Raw genomic sequence first — 18,050 nt, forward strand, 5'->3', positions numbered from 1 at the left:
GATTTTGTCAGCTCTAATTGTTTTCAAATGCTAGCCAAGGTCTTTAGGCACTGCATCCAGTGTGCCAATCACCACTGGGACCACCTTGACTGCCTTGTGCCAGAGTCTTTACAGTTCATTATTTAAATCCTCGTACAGTGTAAGCTTTTCCAGTTGCTTCTTGTCAATCCTGCTATTATTATTATTATTATTATTATTATTATTATTATTATTATTATTATTTCTATTCCACTTTTATCTCATAACCAGGATCTGTTCATGTAACTCATTGTCTTAAGAATGGATCAATATTAATAGAGAGAATGTTAGAGAAAGAGGTTCCCATTACAAATATATCAGGGGCCTTTTAGACATTTTATTTTCTATAAGGCTCCCCTTGTTGCCTTTCCAGGAAAACGAATGCAGGAATGGGTGAGTGAGTGAATGAAAAATGAACTCGCTGTCTTCATCCAATCATATATATTTGGTTATTATTATTATTATTATTATTATTAGTGTGACACAGCAAACAAGATAGATATGCTGGATTTCGTATCACAAAATCACAAGTCGAACACTTCCCAAGTGTCTAGGACTGTGTGATGTATTTTTGGATGATGCGCGCAGATCCCAGTCAGGTGGCCTTTTGCAGTTGGCAGATCGTAATTTTGTCAATGTCTATTGTTTCCAAATGCCGGCTGAGATCTTTTGGCACGGCACCCAGTTGTTGTTGTTGTTATTATTATTATTATTATTATTATTATTATTATTATTATTATTATTTTAATCTTGTGTTTTGTATTTAATCTCTGTTATGTTTATAATATGTATGTTATAAAAATGCATTTCAAATATGTATCTTTTATAGAAATATATTTTAATGTAGTGTATAGCATTTTTGGAGCCTCCAGTGGCTCAGCGTGTTAAAGCGTTGAGCTGCTGAACTTGCAGTCCGAAAGGTCCCAGGTTCAAATCCGGGGAGCGGAGTAAGCGCCAGCTGTTAGCTCCAGCTTCTGCCAACCTAGCAGTTCGAAAACATGCCAATGTGAGTAGATCAATAGGTACCGCTCCGGCGGGAAGGTAACGGCGTTCCATGCAGTCATGCCGGCCACATGACCTTGGAGGTGTCTATGGACAATGCCCGCTCTTCGGCTTAATAACTTTTTTTATAATAATAACTTTATTTTTATACCCCGCCCCATCTCCCCGGAGGGACTCGGAGCAGCTTACATGGGGCCATGGGGCCATGCCCGACATAAAAATACAATAACAGTGATAAAACAGTAAAAACAATTTATCACATCAATAAGACATCAACATCAGCTTAGAAATGGTGATGAGCACCAACCCCCAGAGTCGGACATGACTGGACTTAATGTCAGGGGAAACCTTTACCTTTACTATAGAATTTTTACAATGTTATGTCTTTTAATTATGCTGTAACCTGCCTGGAGTTACGAGGAGAGGCGGGTAAGAAATAAAATGATGATTATGGTAGTGATTTGGCTCTTTCCTATTCAGGTTCATTCTAGCCAAAGAATACCAAATGCTGTAGGTGATACTTCAGAAGAAGGAACTGGCAGAAACACCTAAGTGTTCCATACCTATGTGAAACTTATGAAATTGCCAAGAGTTGGCAGACAATTTATATTCAGACGCATGCAATTCGTCTGAGAGGAGGTCAGATATACATTTTTTAAAAAATAAAGGCTATTCCTGAATTGACTTAAATTGCCAGCTTTTGTATTATACCCTGTTTCACTTGTTTGTATACGTTTGACACTGGAAAAGAAACCCAATTCTCTCTCTCTATTTTCTTCCAGGTCTGCTAGCCAACATCACCATGTTCAGCAAGAAGAAGAAACGCATTGAAATCTCTGCCCCCTCCAATTTTGAGCACCGGGTCCACACTGGATACGACCAGCAGGAGCAGAAGTTCACAGGACTGCCCAGGCAATGGCAGGGCATCATCGAGGAGTCGGCCAAACGGCCAAAGCCCTTGATCGATCCAGTTTGCATTACGGCCGTCCAGTCTGGCTCCCAGAAGGTAGGTAGGCAGCTTGCGTTTCGTTGTTCTTCTGGGGTCCCTGAACTGTGCACACATCAGTTGAATGGAAGTGTCAAGGAGTAAATGTCTAATACTGTGTAGCCCATCTTTATTCTGATTAGAGCACATTGTTACATGCCTATAAACAATATTCATTGCGGGACCCAGCTTTCCAAAATCAGAGTTACAAGTTGCTGGAAAATAAGACAAACCGGAGGGCTAGTGCAACTGTTTCTTCTTTAAAGTTGTTACAGTATAGTAGCCAGTCATAACAACATCTTGGCACATCTCCCAAGCTTCTTATCTCCTGGGTAATTTTCTTGAGCATTGCAGTTCTAATGATAATTATTATTACAATTTGTAAAATATTAATAATAATAATAATAATAATAATAACAACAACAACAATAATACAATTTGTTTGTTACCTGCCTCTCCTAACGGCTTGAAGCAGAGTATCACAAAAAATGTTTCAATGTAAAATACATGCTATAAAATACTTCTGTCATAACACACCAATATATATATATGTATATATATATGTTTGTATGTATATACACACACACACACAATATGTATACATACATACATACATATATATACTAAAGCATAAAGTAGATAGGTCAATAGACAGTGGCAATAGAATACAAATGCAAAACTCACAAAATGTGCTCTAGAGACATAGAGATCGATTCACAGGACTGTTAAGTCTATAGTTATCTGCCTGGATTTGATTCTGATAAACCTAGAGATTTTGTGGGTCTTGAATAAAAGATCTGTTTAAGTTAGAGGTTTACTACATGAGGTACTATCTGCCCTTTCTGCTGAGCTTGACTTGGCTCCGTGTCCTTGGGATGTAATGCAAGATGCTGTGTGAGAAAAGCAGCCCAACCCCACAGTTGATTTTGGAATAGATATTTTTGCTCAATAGTCAGAATACAGTTTTTTTGCATGGGCTGCTTGACCCCTCTCCTTGCCAGCTCATTCTTAGGAAGAAGACTTAGCTTTGTTTATATCTACAGTTTTAATAACGGGCTGTATTTGCTGGCTCGACTTAAATGCAAAAGAAGTAAGGAGTGCTCTGCTTGGACTCAATAGTTTTCAAGTGGAAGTCGGAATAACTGATAGGATTACCCCATGGAAAAGGATCTGCATAGGCTTTGGTTCAGCAATGACTGGGTTTCCAAGAACTAGAAAGCTTTCAAAAAATAAAGCCATCAGGTTACTTTACTGACAGATATTCCAGTAGGTACTGGAAGCTTTCAAAAGATTTTAAAGGCCCAACTGAGAGAGGGAGATAAGCACTAGATCATCTGCATACATCAGGTCAGGTTAACTTACTATAAGCTTTAGAGTGGCAAAAATTACTAAAATATGAGCATATTCCTGAATAGGCCCAAGGATTTGGAAACCAAATGGAATGAGTCCCCACGGGAATAAAGGTGGGAGGTAAAGATGGTGGGAGGTGGGAGGTAAAGGTGGGAGGTAAAGATGGGAGGTAAAGATGGTGATGATGGTGCGCATTCAGATATCCAAGTGTGGGTTAATTACCTTTCGATTCTGCAAACAAAATGGCATGTCTGCCTTAATGGTGTTTGCATATTAATTGGGCAATTAGGGGTTAGCTTACTTGAGCAGCTGAGCATCATCTTCTTGAGGATATTTTCCCCAAGAGCCAGAAAAGATGGTGAATATGTGTCCCGTCCCTCACCAAACCGGGAAGAGGCTTTGGATGGTCAGGTCACAAGGCAAGCTGCAGCATGTAATTTGGTGCAGAGGGTGGCTCAATATTCTTCCTTTCTTGGGAAGGAAGTTGTAAAACCTGCTGATTGAATGGAAGTTGTGAGCTGTCGTTCCAGTTTGGCAGGCCCTGAGATTTGTATGAGTCTCACCTTATACTTCTGTGGAGGAAGTGCCCTCTCTCCCCCCTTCCTTATTAGTATTTATACCAGACATGGGCAAACTTTGGGCCAGTAGGCTGATAGGAATTGTGGGAATTGAAGTCCAAAATGCCTAGAGGACCAAAGTTTGCCCGTGCCTGGTCTAAAAGGTGCTACTGTGTTCATTCACCATCACCACTTTTCCAGTTTATACTAAAACAGGACAACTTTTTAGTATAGTTTTTAAAAGGTATGCATCGTTTTGTCTATTTTTTGCCCTGATTGGGTGAGTTCTTGCCTCAAAATCTGGGAATGTTGTTTAGCTGCAAACTTGAAGCATCTGTTTTCTCTGGCTCCCAGATCCCTTCTTCTGCTGAGCAGATCTCTAGCTTCTGCTTCCAGATCCGCAGTATATACTAGACACACAAAGGCTGCCTGTTTCCAGAGGCTTCAGCCAAGTCTGATAAGGAAATCCCGATGCCGTCATGCGGAGTTTGCATGAAAGAGGTCCCACATTGCTCAGCTATGCATTGTGTAGGCTGGGAATGGAGGTCAGTTTGTGCATATTAAGTATTTAGCGGCTAACACAGAGAAGAGGGGTATTAGAAAGAAGCCACCAGCTTTTCCCCGGGTCCCATTGAAAAGGCAGCATCTTCCCACATGAAAGAATAATACATGAGGAAGAAGGTAAAGCTGTGTATTCAAGTCCAATTTTCTGGGGAAGGTGTCTATGACTTTCATCTGTTTCTCAAAACGGAGCTGCGACTCGTAAAAGGTAAACAACCTCTGTTTGAGATTTTTGTGGGTTGTCAGCATTGTAGGAATATTTGGTAAGAGTGTGGCATAACCAGTGCTGCATATATAGGAAACATGAGGGAAAATACACAGGATACTATGGTAAGGTTCAAAAAGGTAAACACTTATTTTTATTGTAGTCTCAGATAAAAGAGTAGATAGACAAAAGAAAGTTTCCTAACTTTGGTAGAAGGGTCTCATGTCTGTGTTGAAGAGAAAAGCCTAAGCTCCCTTCTCAAACAAAAAGAATAAAGCACCAGTGACTTTCTCGGGAATGTGTGTGTGTGTGTGCATGCGGTGTGTGACCTCTTCATGGAAGCAGGAACCTTGAGTTGCATTGATGCAAGAAAAAGAAGCAGAAAAACAAGTCAGCAGGCCTACACCACAGGGTTCCCTCTGTCCCTAATTGCTCTATAGACAAGTGTCTGTGGTTCTTCCCTTCCAACAGTCACTGGGTTTCTGAGTCCAGTACATTTTTGTAGTAGAAACACAAGTTTGCCTGTAGCTTGGGAGCTCAGAATTCTTCTGTTGGCATTCCTACCTGGCCTTCCCAGGTATTTTTTTCCTTTTAGGCCAGAAGTAAATGCAAAAGAAAGGGGAAGATGTCATCATTAGTTAGCCAGTGATTTGAATGGGGATGCAGAGACATAGAAGTGGCTTCCAGGGCTGTGTGTTGATTTGATTCCAGAGGCAGAAGCAGGTGGTGGGTGAGAAGCCTTCCTCCCAGCATGCTGGGTTCTGCAAGCCCTGCCTTCCAGCGAGAGCAGGCCTGGTGCTGTGACCCGGAATAGATCTGAAATCAGCTTTGTCGACTGGACTGGTGTGTGTTTTAGGTCAATGACATCTTAGCCCCAACTGTTGTTTCAAAGACAGGGAATCAGATCACAGCTCGAGACGCCTCCCAGCCATTGCTTCTCAAACTCCAGCCTCCTCCTCTTTATCAATTTGTTGTGGGCTTTAAAGAATGTTTCTTGCCTTGAATGGGGACGCGATTCTGGACATCGTCTCCTTCTCCTCAGAGGCCGGCATGTGAGTGTCGTCGTTGCCACCCCCGCATGCTCCGCTTCTGTGCGCTTCATTGTCTGTGCGAAAGCTGAGCCCGCCATCAGGCATCCATCGGGCACCATATCTTTTTATTTCTTTGCGTTGCGTTGCATTTCTTACTTTATTTTATCTTTTTGTGTTTTTGTGTGTGTCTTATTTTGTTTTCCACCACTGCCATCATCCCTTGCGTTTCCCCTCTTTAAGACCATCGTGCGGGGCAACAAAGCATCCAAGGACGGCTCCCTGGCCTGGTTGCTGGATGAGTTTGAGAACATGTCGGTGTCACGCTCCAATTCCCTGCGGAGGGACAGCCCTCCTTTCCCTCCCCGGCATGACCACCTCTACCAGGAGAATGGCCTGATCGAAGCCAGGCCCCATCACTATCACCACCACCAAGAAGATGCCGGTGGAGGCAGAGGCAAAGAGCCCAAGGAGCGGAACCGACACGTGGCAAAGAGCGAACCTCCAGAGCAAAGCAAGGAGCCCCGGAGCAAGGATGACCGCACCCCCGGCAAGTCTCACCAGCCCTCCGGCCACCATCGGCCACCACCTCCTGAGTACCACAACAAGCCCGCCCCGGACCACCACCACCACCGGCACCGAGCCCACGATCGGGACGGGCGGAAAGAGCCCCCTGACCGTGTGGTCCGGAGGGAGCGCCCCGACGTCCCTGACAAGCGGCCCAAGTCCTCTTACACTGGGGAAGCCAGCCCGCAGTCCCCCCGGGAGAAGCGGCCCCTCTCTGGCCCCAATATCCGCACTCCCAACATCCCCGTCTCAGAGGGGGTCATGAAGACGGCGCAGCAGACTGGGCGGCCTTTTAACACTTACCCGAGAGCAGACACCGACCCCGTGCGGGGCGCTCAGGTAACCATTTTCCTCCCCTCTCTCGGTATATGGGATCCTTCAGCCATCTAAAGACCAAGCCTCTTTTCTAAAAGCCGCTTGACAGAGGACTCTCTCATCATAATTTGGGTGGCGGTTTGTGTGTCGACACTTTTGGAACCATGAAGCCAATGTTTTCCTCCCTGTGCAGCTGCAATAGTCTCGGTGGCTTCTTTTTTCTGCCTTGGTCCTTTTCCCGTCACTGTCTTCTTTCTGTTCCATTCCTCCTTCATTCAGTTCTTCCTTGTTGTGTTGTTGAAGGATTTCATGGCTGGAATCACTGGGTTTGCTGTGAGTTTTCCAGGCTGTATGGCCATGTTCGGGAAGCATTCTCTCCTGACTTTTCGCCCACATCTACAGCAGGCATCCTCAGAGGTTTTGATGTTTTACCATCCTTGTGGGAGGTTTCTCTCATCTCCCCGCACGGAGCTGGAGCTGATAGAGCTCATCCACGCTCTCCCCGGGTGGGATTTGAACCTGGCAGCCTTCAGGTCAGCAACCCAACCTTCAGGTCACAAGGCTTTTATCCCCTAGGCCACTGGAGGCTCAAAACATCTGGGCGTCCCCTGGGCAGCATCTTTGCAGACGGCCAATTCTCTCACTCCAGAAGCAACTCCGGTTGCTCCTGACACGAAAAAAAAAATCCTCAGAAGTTGTGAGGTATATCGGAAACTAGGCAAGGGAAGTTTATATATCTGTGTGAGGTCCAGAGTGGGAGAAAGAACTCTTCCCTGTTGGAGGCAGGTGAGAATATTGCAATTAATCATCTTGATTATCATTTAAAAGCCTTGCAGCTCCCAAGCCTAGCTTCTTCCTGCCCGGGGGAATCCTTTGTTGGGAGGTGTTATCTGACCTTGATTGTTTCATGTCTGGAATTCCCCTGTTTTCAGAGTGTTGTTCTTTATTTACTGTCCTGATTTTAGAGATTATTCCTACTGGTAGATTTCAATGGCTTCTCTGTGTCACATGACATGATGGTTGTGAGTTTCTCCCACCCTGGACCTTCCACAGATATAAACTTCCCTTGCCTTTGAGGGTGCCTGCCATAAATGTGGGCAAAACGTCAGGAGAGAATGCTTCTGAAACATGGCCATACACCCTGGAAAACTCACAGCAACCCACTTCTTCAATGTGTCACCCACTACCTTCCTGTAGTGCAGAGCTTTCCGATCATTTCATGTTGATGACACACTTTTTTTTGACACGCATCATTTGGTGACACAGTCATTCACTTTTACTCACAAACCAATCCCTTATAAGAGATACAGACATATAGCTAAACTGTAATAATGAAGTGTATGGAGACACAACACATCTCATGGAAGCCTTTCATTTATAGTTTTGGAAATATATGTTTGATCGGTTATTTCACATAGACTCAGAGGTGTCTCCTTACGTTTGCACAACACAGAGATGTGTCGCGACCCAACAGTTTGGAAAGCTCTGCTGCAGTGTGATGACAAATGCTTCTAACCTGAGCATCTCCGAAGGAAGTACACTGCTTCTCTGCTTGTCTCTCCGTTGTGTGCCTTCACTCTTCGTCATCTTCTAACAATCCTGTGCCGTCCCTCCTTTTCTCCTCTGCAGTGCCTCCTCTTTCCGCCTCTCTTAGTAGAAAATCCTGAAGCATTGCAACCCACTTAGTTTGCTCTAAACCTGTATCACCAGAAGGTTTTGACTAAATGGTTGTTGGATATGTGAAAGCTTTTCCTGGCTTCTTGTCTTGTGCTCCTCTGCAGCCCTACTTTCTCCTCTAAGACTTCGGCACCATCCTTAGCTGCAAGTTCTTCGTTTGTCCAACTCACTACTCACACCTCTGCCTCGATCGCTGTCGTTCCCACCTAAAACCAAACAGAAAATGTTATTGCTTTCCTTTTCCTCTCTCTGCCTCCGGCAATGGAATATTTGTGTCTGTGTTGGGTAAAGCTCTCATGAGAGATGAGCCACTGGGGCCTCATTTGGCCTAATGTTGTTCCTGTATGGTGGTACCAAAATACATACTTTTTCATGTGGAAGTCCTTAGATTAAATCCATGACATCCAGTTAAAAGGAAACTGATGTGAGGGTTTTCTATAGACAAGTATGGGGAAGCTGTTGTCATCAACAGGCTTTTAGTTTAACTGGTACAGTAGAGTCTCACTTATCCAACATAAACGGGTACGGCAGAACGTTGGATAAGCGAATATGTTGGATAATAAGGAGGGATTAAGGATAACCTCAAATTAGGTTATGATTTTACAAATTAAGCACCAAAACATCATGTTATACAACAAATTGGACAGAAAAAGTAGTTCAATACGCAGTAATGCAATGTAGTAATTACTGTATTTATGAATTTAGCACCAAAATATCATGATGTTTTGAAAACATTGACTACAAAAATGCATTGGATAATCCAGAACGTTGGACAAGTGAGACTCTACTGTACCTCTAATTTCATGGTATGTGTTAGACATCAAGGGTCATGGCTAATGTGGATGTCTGGGGAATTAATTTCAATATGAGGCTGAATATATCAGTAGTGTCTTACTTGGGATTCATCAGCTCCTTCCCAAGAATTACTCAAATCACTCAAGAAGCCATGAAAGAGGGAACATGCAGATTAACATCTACCTGTGATCAGATGTGTGATTTTATCTGATAACAAGCACAACCACAGGTGAGTCCAGATAAAAATTGCCTTCTCTTTCAAGCTGATAGATAGTATCCAGAGTTATATAGGTACTTGGAAGTATTTCTGTAGGAATATTTGATATGTCACTTATAGCAGACAGTGCTATATATGAGCGTACCATAGGAAATGGGAGAGAAAATACCCTGGACGTATTTGGTAAGGTTCAAAAAGGTGAGGGCTTATTTTTTTATTGTAGGCTCAGATAAAAGAGTAGATAGACAAAAGAAAGTTTCCTCACTTGGGTAGAATAATCCCTAGTGCTGACTCTCATGCCTGTGTGTAAGGACTTTTACGGTATAGACCAGGCATGAGCAAACTTTGGCCCTCCAGGTGTTTTGGACTTCACCTCCCACCATTCCTAACAGCCTCAGGCCCTTTCCTTTTCCCCGTTAACTGCTTAAGCGGCTGAGGGGGAAAAGGAAGCGGCCTGAGATTGTTGTATGTCTTTCGGGCTGTGTGGCCATGTTCCAGAAGTATTCTCTCCTGACTTTTCGCCCACATCTATGGCAGGCATCCTCAGAGGTTGTGAGGTATGGATAAACTAGGCAAGGAAAGAAAAAAATATATATCTGTGGAGAGTCCAGGGTGTGACACACACACACACACACACACACACACACACACACACACACACACACCTTTCCTTGCCTGTGGAGAGTCCAGGGTGTGACACACACACACACACACACACACACACACACACATATATATATTCATATTCCTTTCCTTGCCTGTGGAGAGTCCAGGGTGTGACAGATATATATATATATATATATATATATATATATATATATATATATATATATCTCTCTGTCACACCCTGGACTCTCCACAGATATATATATTTTCCTTTCCTTGCCTAGTTTATCCATACCTCACAACCTCTGAGGGTGCCTGCCATAGATGTGGGCGAAATGTCAGGAGCGAATACTTCTGGAACATGGCCACACAGCCCGAAAAACATACAACAACCCTGTGATCCCGGCCATGAAAGCCTTTGACAACACATCGGCCTGAGGTTGTTAGGAATGGTGGGAGTTGAAGTCCAAAATACTTGGAGGGCCAAATTTTGTCTATACCTGATGTATAGAAAGGGAAGAGATTGGCATTCAAACGATGGTATCCAGTGTCTCCTCTTACTGTCATTTGTCTTCTCCGTTCCTCTTTCCAGGGGGAGCATAGACCTGGGAAACCCCAAGAAACCGCCTCCAACGGCCCCCTAAGCGGAAACATCAGCTCTTCCAGAGTCCCCCCGTCCGTCCCTCCAAGATCCAGGATCCCAGAGGTCCCTCACGCGGGACTCTCCCAGCATGCCTCGGACCCCCACTTGACACACATTCCAGGCCACCCACCCTCCTACTCCCCGCCACAGCCCCCTTCCGGTCCACCACCTCAGCATCTGCCACCGCAACCGCAACAACAGCCTCCGCCTCTGGGCCCATCTCCCCCAGCCCCGCAGCAGCAGCAGCACCAGCCCCGCTCCCCACAGCGCGAGCCACAGCGGGTCTCCCACGAACAGTTCCGGGCTGCTTTGCAGATGGTGGTGGACCCGGGCGACCCCCGCACCTACCTGGACAATTTCATCAAGATCGGGGAGGGCTCCACGGGCATCGTCTGCATCGCCACCGTCAAGAGCACCGGGAAGCTGGTGGCCGTCAAGAAGATGGACCTGCGGAAGCAGCAGCGGCGGGAGCTGCTCTTCAACGAGGTGCGACGGGAGGTCCTTCTTTTCCTCAATTCTAGGATATTGATACATCTCCTGCATTATGCATGCTTATTTACATAGTGTTATTAGAGTTGGAATTGATCCCCATGCCATTCAGTCTAATCCCCTTCTGCCATGCAGAAAGACACAGTCACAGCCCATGTTTAAAGACCTCGAGATTTATTTATTTATTTATGTCAGAAGCGAACAAAGGGTACAGCTGAAATGTATATAAAAACACAGACAAAGTTTAAAACCTTGCATTATACTAATTGTCCTTTGACCAGTAGCTGGCCACTTGGAGTGCCTCTGGTGTTGTGGCAGGGTTCTGGCTGCATTGTAGTAAATGGTCTGTGGTTTGCTCCTCTCCACGTTTGCATGTCATGGGCTCCACTTTGTGACCCCATTTCTTAAGATTGGCTTTGCATCTCGTAGTGCCGAATAGAGTCTGTTCAGCGCTTTCCAAGTTGCCCAGTCTTCTGTGTGCCCAGGAGAGAATCTCTCATCCAGTCTCAGCCACTGATTGAGGTTCTGGGTTTTAGCCTGCCACTTTTGGACTTTTGCTTGTTGAGGTGTTCCTGCGAGTATCTCTGTAGATCTTAGGGAGCTATTTCTTGATTTAAGGTCTTGGCATGCTGGCTGATATCCGAACAGAGGATGGGCTGGAGATGTCAATGTCTTGATTCTTTCATTATTGGCTGCTACTTCCTAGCAGATATTAGGTGGTGCAATACCAACAGTATAATTTCTCCGGTGGTGTGGGGGGTAGACATCCTGTGATAATGTGGCATGTCTCATTAAGAGCCGTATCCACTGTTGTAACATGGTGAGATGTGTTCCACACTGGGCATGTGTAGCAAAGTGCAAGGGCAGATGTCTTCACCATGTCTGGTTGTGATCCCCAGATTGTGCCAGTTAGTTTTTGTATAATATTATTTCTAGCACCCACTTTTTTCTTGATAGGCAAGCAGTTCTTCTTGTAAGTCATAGCATGATCCAGAATGTCTCCCAGGTATTTTGTTGTGCTGCAATGCTCCAGTGGGATTCCTCAGAACTCAAGATGCTTGTCTGTTCTTAAGGTGAAAAGCACACGTCTACATTTTAGATGGATTAGGAATCAGATGGTTTCCCCTGTAATAGGCAGTAAGAGCACCTAAAATTTCAGAGAGTTTCTGTTCAACTTTTTCAAAGCCCCCTGCTTGGGCGGTGATGGCACGATCATCAGCATAGATGAAACTCTCGATCCTTTCTAACAGTGGCTGGTCATTTGTGTAAATGTTGAACATTGATGGAGCAAGCACGCTCCCCTGAGGCAGGCCATTCTTTCTGCTTTCACCATCTTCTTCTCTGGCCCTGGAATTCACCAAAAAAAGACAACCAGAGACGGAGGCTGTATTGGACCCTCAAATGTCTATAGTACACTAGAGTTAGAAGAGAGCCCCAAAGGCCATCCAGTCCAACCCCCTACTGCCATGAAGTAAGGCACAATCAAAGCCCTCCTAACATATGGCCATGCAGAAAGACACAATCAAAGCCCTCCTGACAGATTGTCATCTAGCCCTTGTTTAAACACCTCCAGAGAAGGAAACTCCATCGGACTCCCGCCCCTGGCCGAACAATTGTCTTTGAAATCTCTTTTCCTGCAATTTGAATCCATTGCTCAGTCTCTTGAGCAGCAGAAGACAAGCTTGCCCCCCTCCTCAATATGACATCTTTTCATATATTTAAATATGTTACTCCTGTAAAGAGAAGATCAGAAAACATAGGTGTAAAGGAGGAAGAGGTTGTAGGTTGCCCCAGTTTTGGGTTGGTTGGGATTTCAAGCTGCAAGCAGTGCTGTGGATTTTTCTTTTCAAAACCTTTCCCCAAGGCATTAAGAAATCAGTCTTCCAATTTATTATTCTGTTCATTTAGCATCTCATCTTTCTCTCCGTAATGAAGACTCAAGCCTGTTCTTTGGACCAAATGAAGTTTCCGATCCTTTTTTTTCAAAGGCAGCACATTGCAGCAATCCAAAAGGGGATTCATTCCACACGCTGTATAAATATATTTGGTTTTTCGAACAGCTGGAAGCATTTGAACTGAAATATTTGATTAAAGGGAGCGGAATATCCCTAAGTAAATGTTTCAGTGTTGAAGTGAACCCAAAGCTTTGCTTGGAAGTTGTTTTCGTGGAACACTTTGAAATAGGTTTGGATGTGAGATCTCAGCAGTGCACCACTTTAAATTTAAAGGAAGGGATGAACAAAACTGGGGGAAAGGTTAATATACCAGTTTCAGCAGACCTTGAGCTACACATTAGCGTGTACTTGCCTGGGTTGTTTGAAAAAGTCAAATTTTTCATTGTACAAAATGCATAAGGTTGTGGGTGGAGTACAACTGATCATGTCAATTGAACCCTGAGAAACTCCATCAGTACTTAAAGTTTGTTATGTTGGGCAAGTTTGCTGTAGATGCATCATCGGTGGGGTTGAGTGTAGGCTGTAGGGTAAACTACAACTCCCACTATGGTGAGTCAATCCTCTCAAACCTCTCCAGTAGGTTGAGTGAATCAGGGGGGTTCTGTGTGCCAAGCTTGGTCCAGGTCCATTATCAGTGGAGGTCACAGTTTCCATGGTTGTGGGTGAACTACAACTCCCAGAAAGGAAAGTCAGTTCCCCTCAAACCCCTCCAGCAATAAAATTTTGACATATCAGGTCTGTGTGCCAAGTTTGGTCCAGAACCATTGGTGCTTGGGTTCACAGTGCTCTCTGGATGTAGGTGAACTACAACTCCCCCAAATCAAGGTGAAATTTCCCAAAAGACCTCTAGTATTTTTTGCTGGTCATGGGAGCTTTGTGTGCCAAGTTTGATCCAATTCCATCTTTGGTGGAGTTCAGAGTACTCATTGATTGCAGACGAACTATAAATCCCAGTACCTACAAATCTAAAATGTCCAGGCCAATTCCCCTCAAAACCCACCAGGATTCTAATGCGGTCATTTCGGGTATGCATGCCAAGTTTGGTCCAGATCTATCATTGTTTGGGTTCATAGTACGCTTTGGATATAGGTGAACTCTTCTAAATTCCCCCAAAGACCTGCAGTATTTTTTTTATTAGTCATGGGGGTTTTGTGTGCCAAGTTAGCTCCAGGGTTCAGAGTGCTCTTAGATTGCGGGTGAACTATACATCCCAGTGGAGGAAAAACAGAAAATCTAGGATGATATTGTCCCCATATGAAAGCCTTCACTTGGGTGGTGGGCAGGATGGTGTTTGTGGAGGACATTGGCAGGTCTTGGTCATGTTCATGACTCCTGAGCTGTGGCAGTTATAGCTGTTTCTGGAAGCCAGAGCTTGTCTGTGTAAGTGGACACCCCTGCCACATACACACATACAGATTTTCACTTTTATTATGTGTATAGATATAGATATTAAGTATGCATGCTTGGGGCTAATCCCCAGAAAAAAAGTACTGTATATACTCGAGTATAAGCCTAGTTTTTCAGCACTTTTTTTAAGACTGAAAAAGCCCCCCTCGGCTTATACTCGGGTGAGGATCCTGGTTGGCTTATATTTGGGTCAGCTTATACTCGAGAATATAGATTACATTTATTATTTTTCTCTATTATTATTGGTATTATTGCATTTATTATTTTACTCTATTATTATTACAGTTATTATTGTACTCTATTATTGTTGCTACTATTACATTTATTTTACTCTATTTTTGTTATTATTAATACATCTTTATTTCACTCTGATCTTATTACTATTATTACTTTTTTTCATGTCAGGAGCAAGTTGCTTCTGGAGTGAGAGAATTGGCCGTCTGCAAGGACGTTGCCCAGGGGACGCCTGGATGATTTTTGATGTTTTACCATCCTTGTGGGAGGCTCCTCTCATGTCCCCGCATGGAGCTAGAGCTGATAGAGGGAGCTCATCCACGCTCTCCCTGGGTGGGATTCGAACCTGACAGCCTTCAGGTCAGCAACCCAACCTTCAAGTCACAAGGCTTTTATCCCCTAGGCCATCGGAGGCTCCTTACATTTATTATTGTACTCTATTTATTATTACATGTATTATTTTCCTGTATTTATTATTATTATTACATGTATTATTTTACTCTATTATTATTAAAAGGATACATAAGCACATTTACATTGAAGAAGATGAGAATAATGATTTGATCAGAGTTGGACAGTCTTATCTTAAATTAGATCTTGATGTAAATATTGAAAAACATTTAACCTACTGATGCCTCAATGAATGTAATTTTTGTCTATTTTTATTTCTGAAATTTCCCACCCTCGGCTTATACTTGAGGCAATGATTTCACAGTTTTTTGTGGTAAAATTAGATGCCTCGGCTTATATTAGGGCCGGCTTATATTCGGGTATATACAGTAAATTACAACTTGAAAACTGCCCAGTTCAGCTACTGTCTTGGATTTGAAGACAGAGTGAAGTCTCTTAATATGCTTTCTTCTGAAAGAGAAAGAAATACACTAAAGAATTTTGGAAGAAGGAGGAAGTAACCTTCAGGAAGCACCTTTGTTTCCAAGATCTATATAACTCATGCTACACCTTTTTTTCGTGTCAGGAGCAACCTGAGTTGCTTCTGGAGTGAGAGAATTGGCCGTCTGCAAGGACATTGCCCAGGGGACATTGCCCGGATGTTTTGATGTTTTTACCATCCTTGTGGGAGGCTTCTCTCATGTCCCCGCATGGAGCTGGAGCTGATAGAGGGAGCTCATCCTCGCTCTCCTTGAGTTATATAGATCTAGTAAATAGAGGTGGAAGTACGAAAGCAGGCCTGCACCACAGGGTTCCTTCCCTCTGTCCCCAGTTGCTCTCTATATACGAGTGTTGATGCTTCTTCACTTCCAACACATGCCATAATATTTACGCTGGATTTACGCATCCAGAGAGTGCATCGATATTGCAGAGGGATGCCAGGAGGAATTAAAGCCTTTCCGTTTCACTCTCAGCCTTCCTGCGTAAGCAATTTCCTTCGAGAAGTGGGAAACAGGCAAACGGTGGTGTCTTAAAGCACGCCCTTCAGGACAGTGCAAGGGATTAATGGCAAATCCTTCTTTCCGAGAGTAGCCTTGACAGCTTAATTTCCTGCAATCGGTTCTCTGGGGGAAATACTCTGTGACTGTTTTATTTGGCAAGGCAAGCCAAGCCAGAGTAGCGGCAGTTTGAAGTGCTTCTGGTTTCCCCAGTTGACCTTTGAACAAATCAAACCTCACCTTTCTAAGGAAGCACATTCGGCCCCTGGGACCTCAAAAGTGGCTTTACGTGCTGGCCTTTGCCCATCCCTGTTACAGATTTCCTTTAGGGCTAAAATTCTAGTGTGTGGTTAGGTTAGGTTCCATCTAAACATTAGGAAGAACTTTGGCAACATACAGTAGAGTCTCACTTATCCAACACTCGCTTATCCAACATTCTGGATTATCCAACGCATTTTTGTAGTCAATGTTTTCAATATATCATGATATTTTGGTGCTAAATTTATAAATACAGTAATTACTACATAGCATTACTGCGTATTGAACTACTTTTTCTGCCAAATTTGTTGTCTAACATGTTTTGGTGCTTAATTTGTAAAATCATAACCTAATTTGATGTTTAATAGGCTTTTCCTTAATGCCTCCTTATTATCCAACATATTCGCTTATCCAACATTCTGCCAGCCTGTTTATGTTGGATAAGTGAGACTCTACTGTAATATGCTGCCTTGGAGTTCTGTGGAGTCTCCTCTGGAGGTTTTAAGGCAAAGTCTGGATGCCATCTGTCAGGAGGGCTTTGTTTGTGTGTTCTTGGATGGCTGAAGATGGACTGGATGGCTTGGGGGTCATTCCATGACAAGTCAAAGTACAGTAGAGTCTCGCTTATCCAAGCTCCGCTTATCCAAGGTTCTGTAGTTTGCCTTTTAATAATAATAATAATAATAATAATAATAATAATAACAACAACTTTATTCTTATATCCCGCCCCATCTCCCCGAGGGGACTCGGGGCGGCTTACATGGGGCTATGCCCGGACGCAACAGCACAAAATCAAAGCAAAAACAATAAACAAATCAGCCAACAATAAAACATCAACATGGATAAAACCGTCATAAAAGGTCAATATACAAAATAATGTTAAAATCATGAGTTGGATCAAAAGATCTGGACCAAGGTGCAGAAAAAATGTCAAGTCATCAGGGAGGGGTAATTACACAGCAGGTGTAGTAATTAAAGTGCTAAGTGTAATCCTGAGAAAGTATTACAATGTTTTTGTAGTCAAATTTTCAATAAATTGCGAAATTTTGATGCTAAATTGATAAATACAGTAATTATTACATAACGTTATCGTGTACTGAACTGCTTTTTCTATCCATTTGTTCTAAAGCATGATGTTTTGGTGCTTAATTTGTAAAATCATAACATAATTTGATGTTTAATAGGCTTTTCCTTAATCCCTCCTTATTATCCAACATTTTCGCTTATCCGATGTTCTGCCGGCCCGTTTATGTTGGATAAGTGAGACTCTACTGTATGTTTTATTTTGTGCATTTATGCATTATGCTTCATACATCCTCATGGTCCTGCTAGTTACTGCATGGATATTGGGTGTGGCCCCTGTGGCAATGGGGATGCTTGCTTCAATATGATATATAACATACTTTGTCCTGAGTAAATGGATACTTAATGGTCGCACTGCAAAACAAAAACATATCAGTCTTATAGAGCAAATTTTCCTCTTTTGGGTGATACTATTCTCAAGCATATTCAGTAGATTCTTTTTAAATAATCGGCTTTGAACTTTGGCAGAGTTTGCTATTTGCTCCAAAAATGCCAATTTGAAGAGATCATGCAGGGTGGTTATAGAGGGCTGGGTAGTTGCAAATCTGGCAGTATTATGTCCAGAACAGGAATAATGCTTGGTAAAAATGTCAAGTTTGTAACTTTGTTTTCATGGAAATTGTTGCAGCCTGAATATTGGTCAAAATTTGTCGCGACACATTTTGAGGGACATTTTAAGTCAACTTATTTGACTTGATTTTGCACACATA

At 43.2% G+C, this 18,050-nt stretch overlaps 1 protein-coding gene across 5 annotated transcripts in view; it reads left to right on the forward strand.

Moving 5' to 3' along the window:
• Nucleotides 1-18,050, forward strand: part of pak4 (p21 (RAC1) activated kinase 4) — a 74,720-nt gene that overhangs the window by 44,691 nt on the left and 11,979 nt on the right. For 4 of the 5 annotated variants that reach the window (XM_008122788.3, XM_008122787.3, XM_062962093.1 and 1 more), the window contains exons 2-4: nucleotides 1,803-2,026; nucleotides 5,950-6,612; nucleotides 10,476-11,012. In XM_008122788.3, coding sequence (XP_008120995.1) covers nucleotides 1,823-2,026; nucleotides 5,950-6,612; nucleotides 10,476-11,012 — 1,404 coding nt within the window. In that variant the 5' untranslated portion in view covers nucleotides 1,803-1,822. Of the gene's footprint in view, nucleotides 1-1,802; nucleotides 2,027-5,949; nucleotides 6,613-10,475; nucleotides 11,013-18,050 lie in introns of those variants that run through there. The other variant, XM_016998268.2, reaches the window with a different exon arrangement.

Source organism: Anolis carolinensis, unplaced genomic scaffold (genome assembly GCF_035594765.1).
Source record: "Anolis carolinensis isolate JA03-04 unplaced genomic scaffold, rAnoCar3.1.pri scaffold_10, whole genome shotgun sequence".
In the NCBI taxonomy this organism is placed as follows: Eukaryota; Metazoa; Chordata; class Lepidosauria; order Squamata; family Dactyloidae; genus Anolis; species Anolis carolinensis.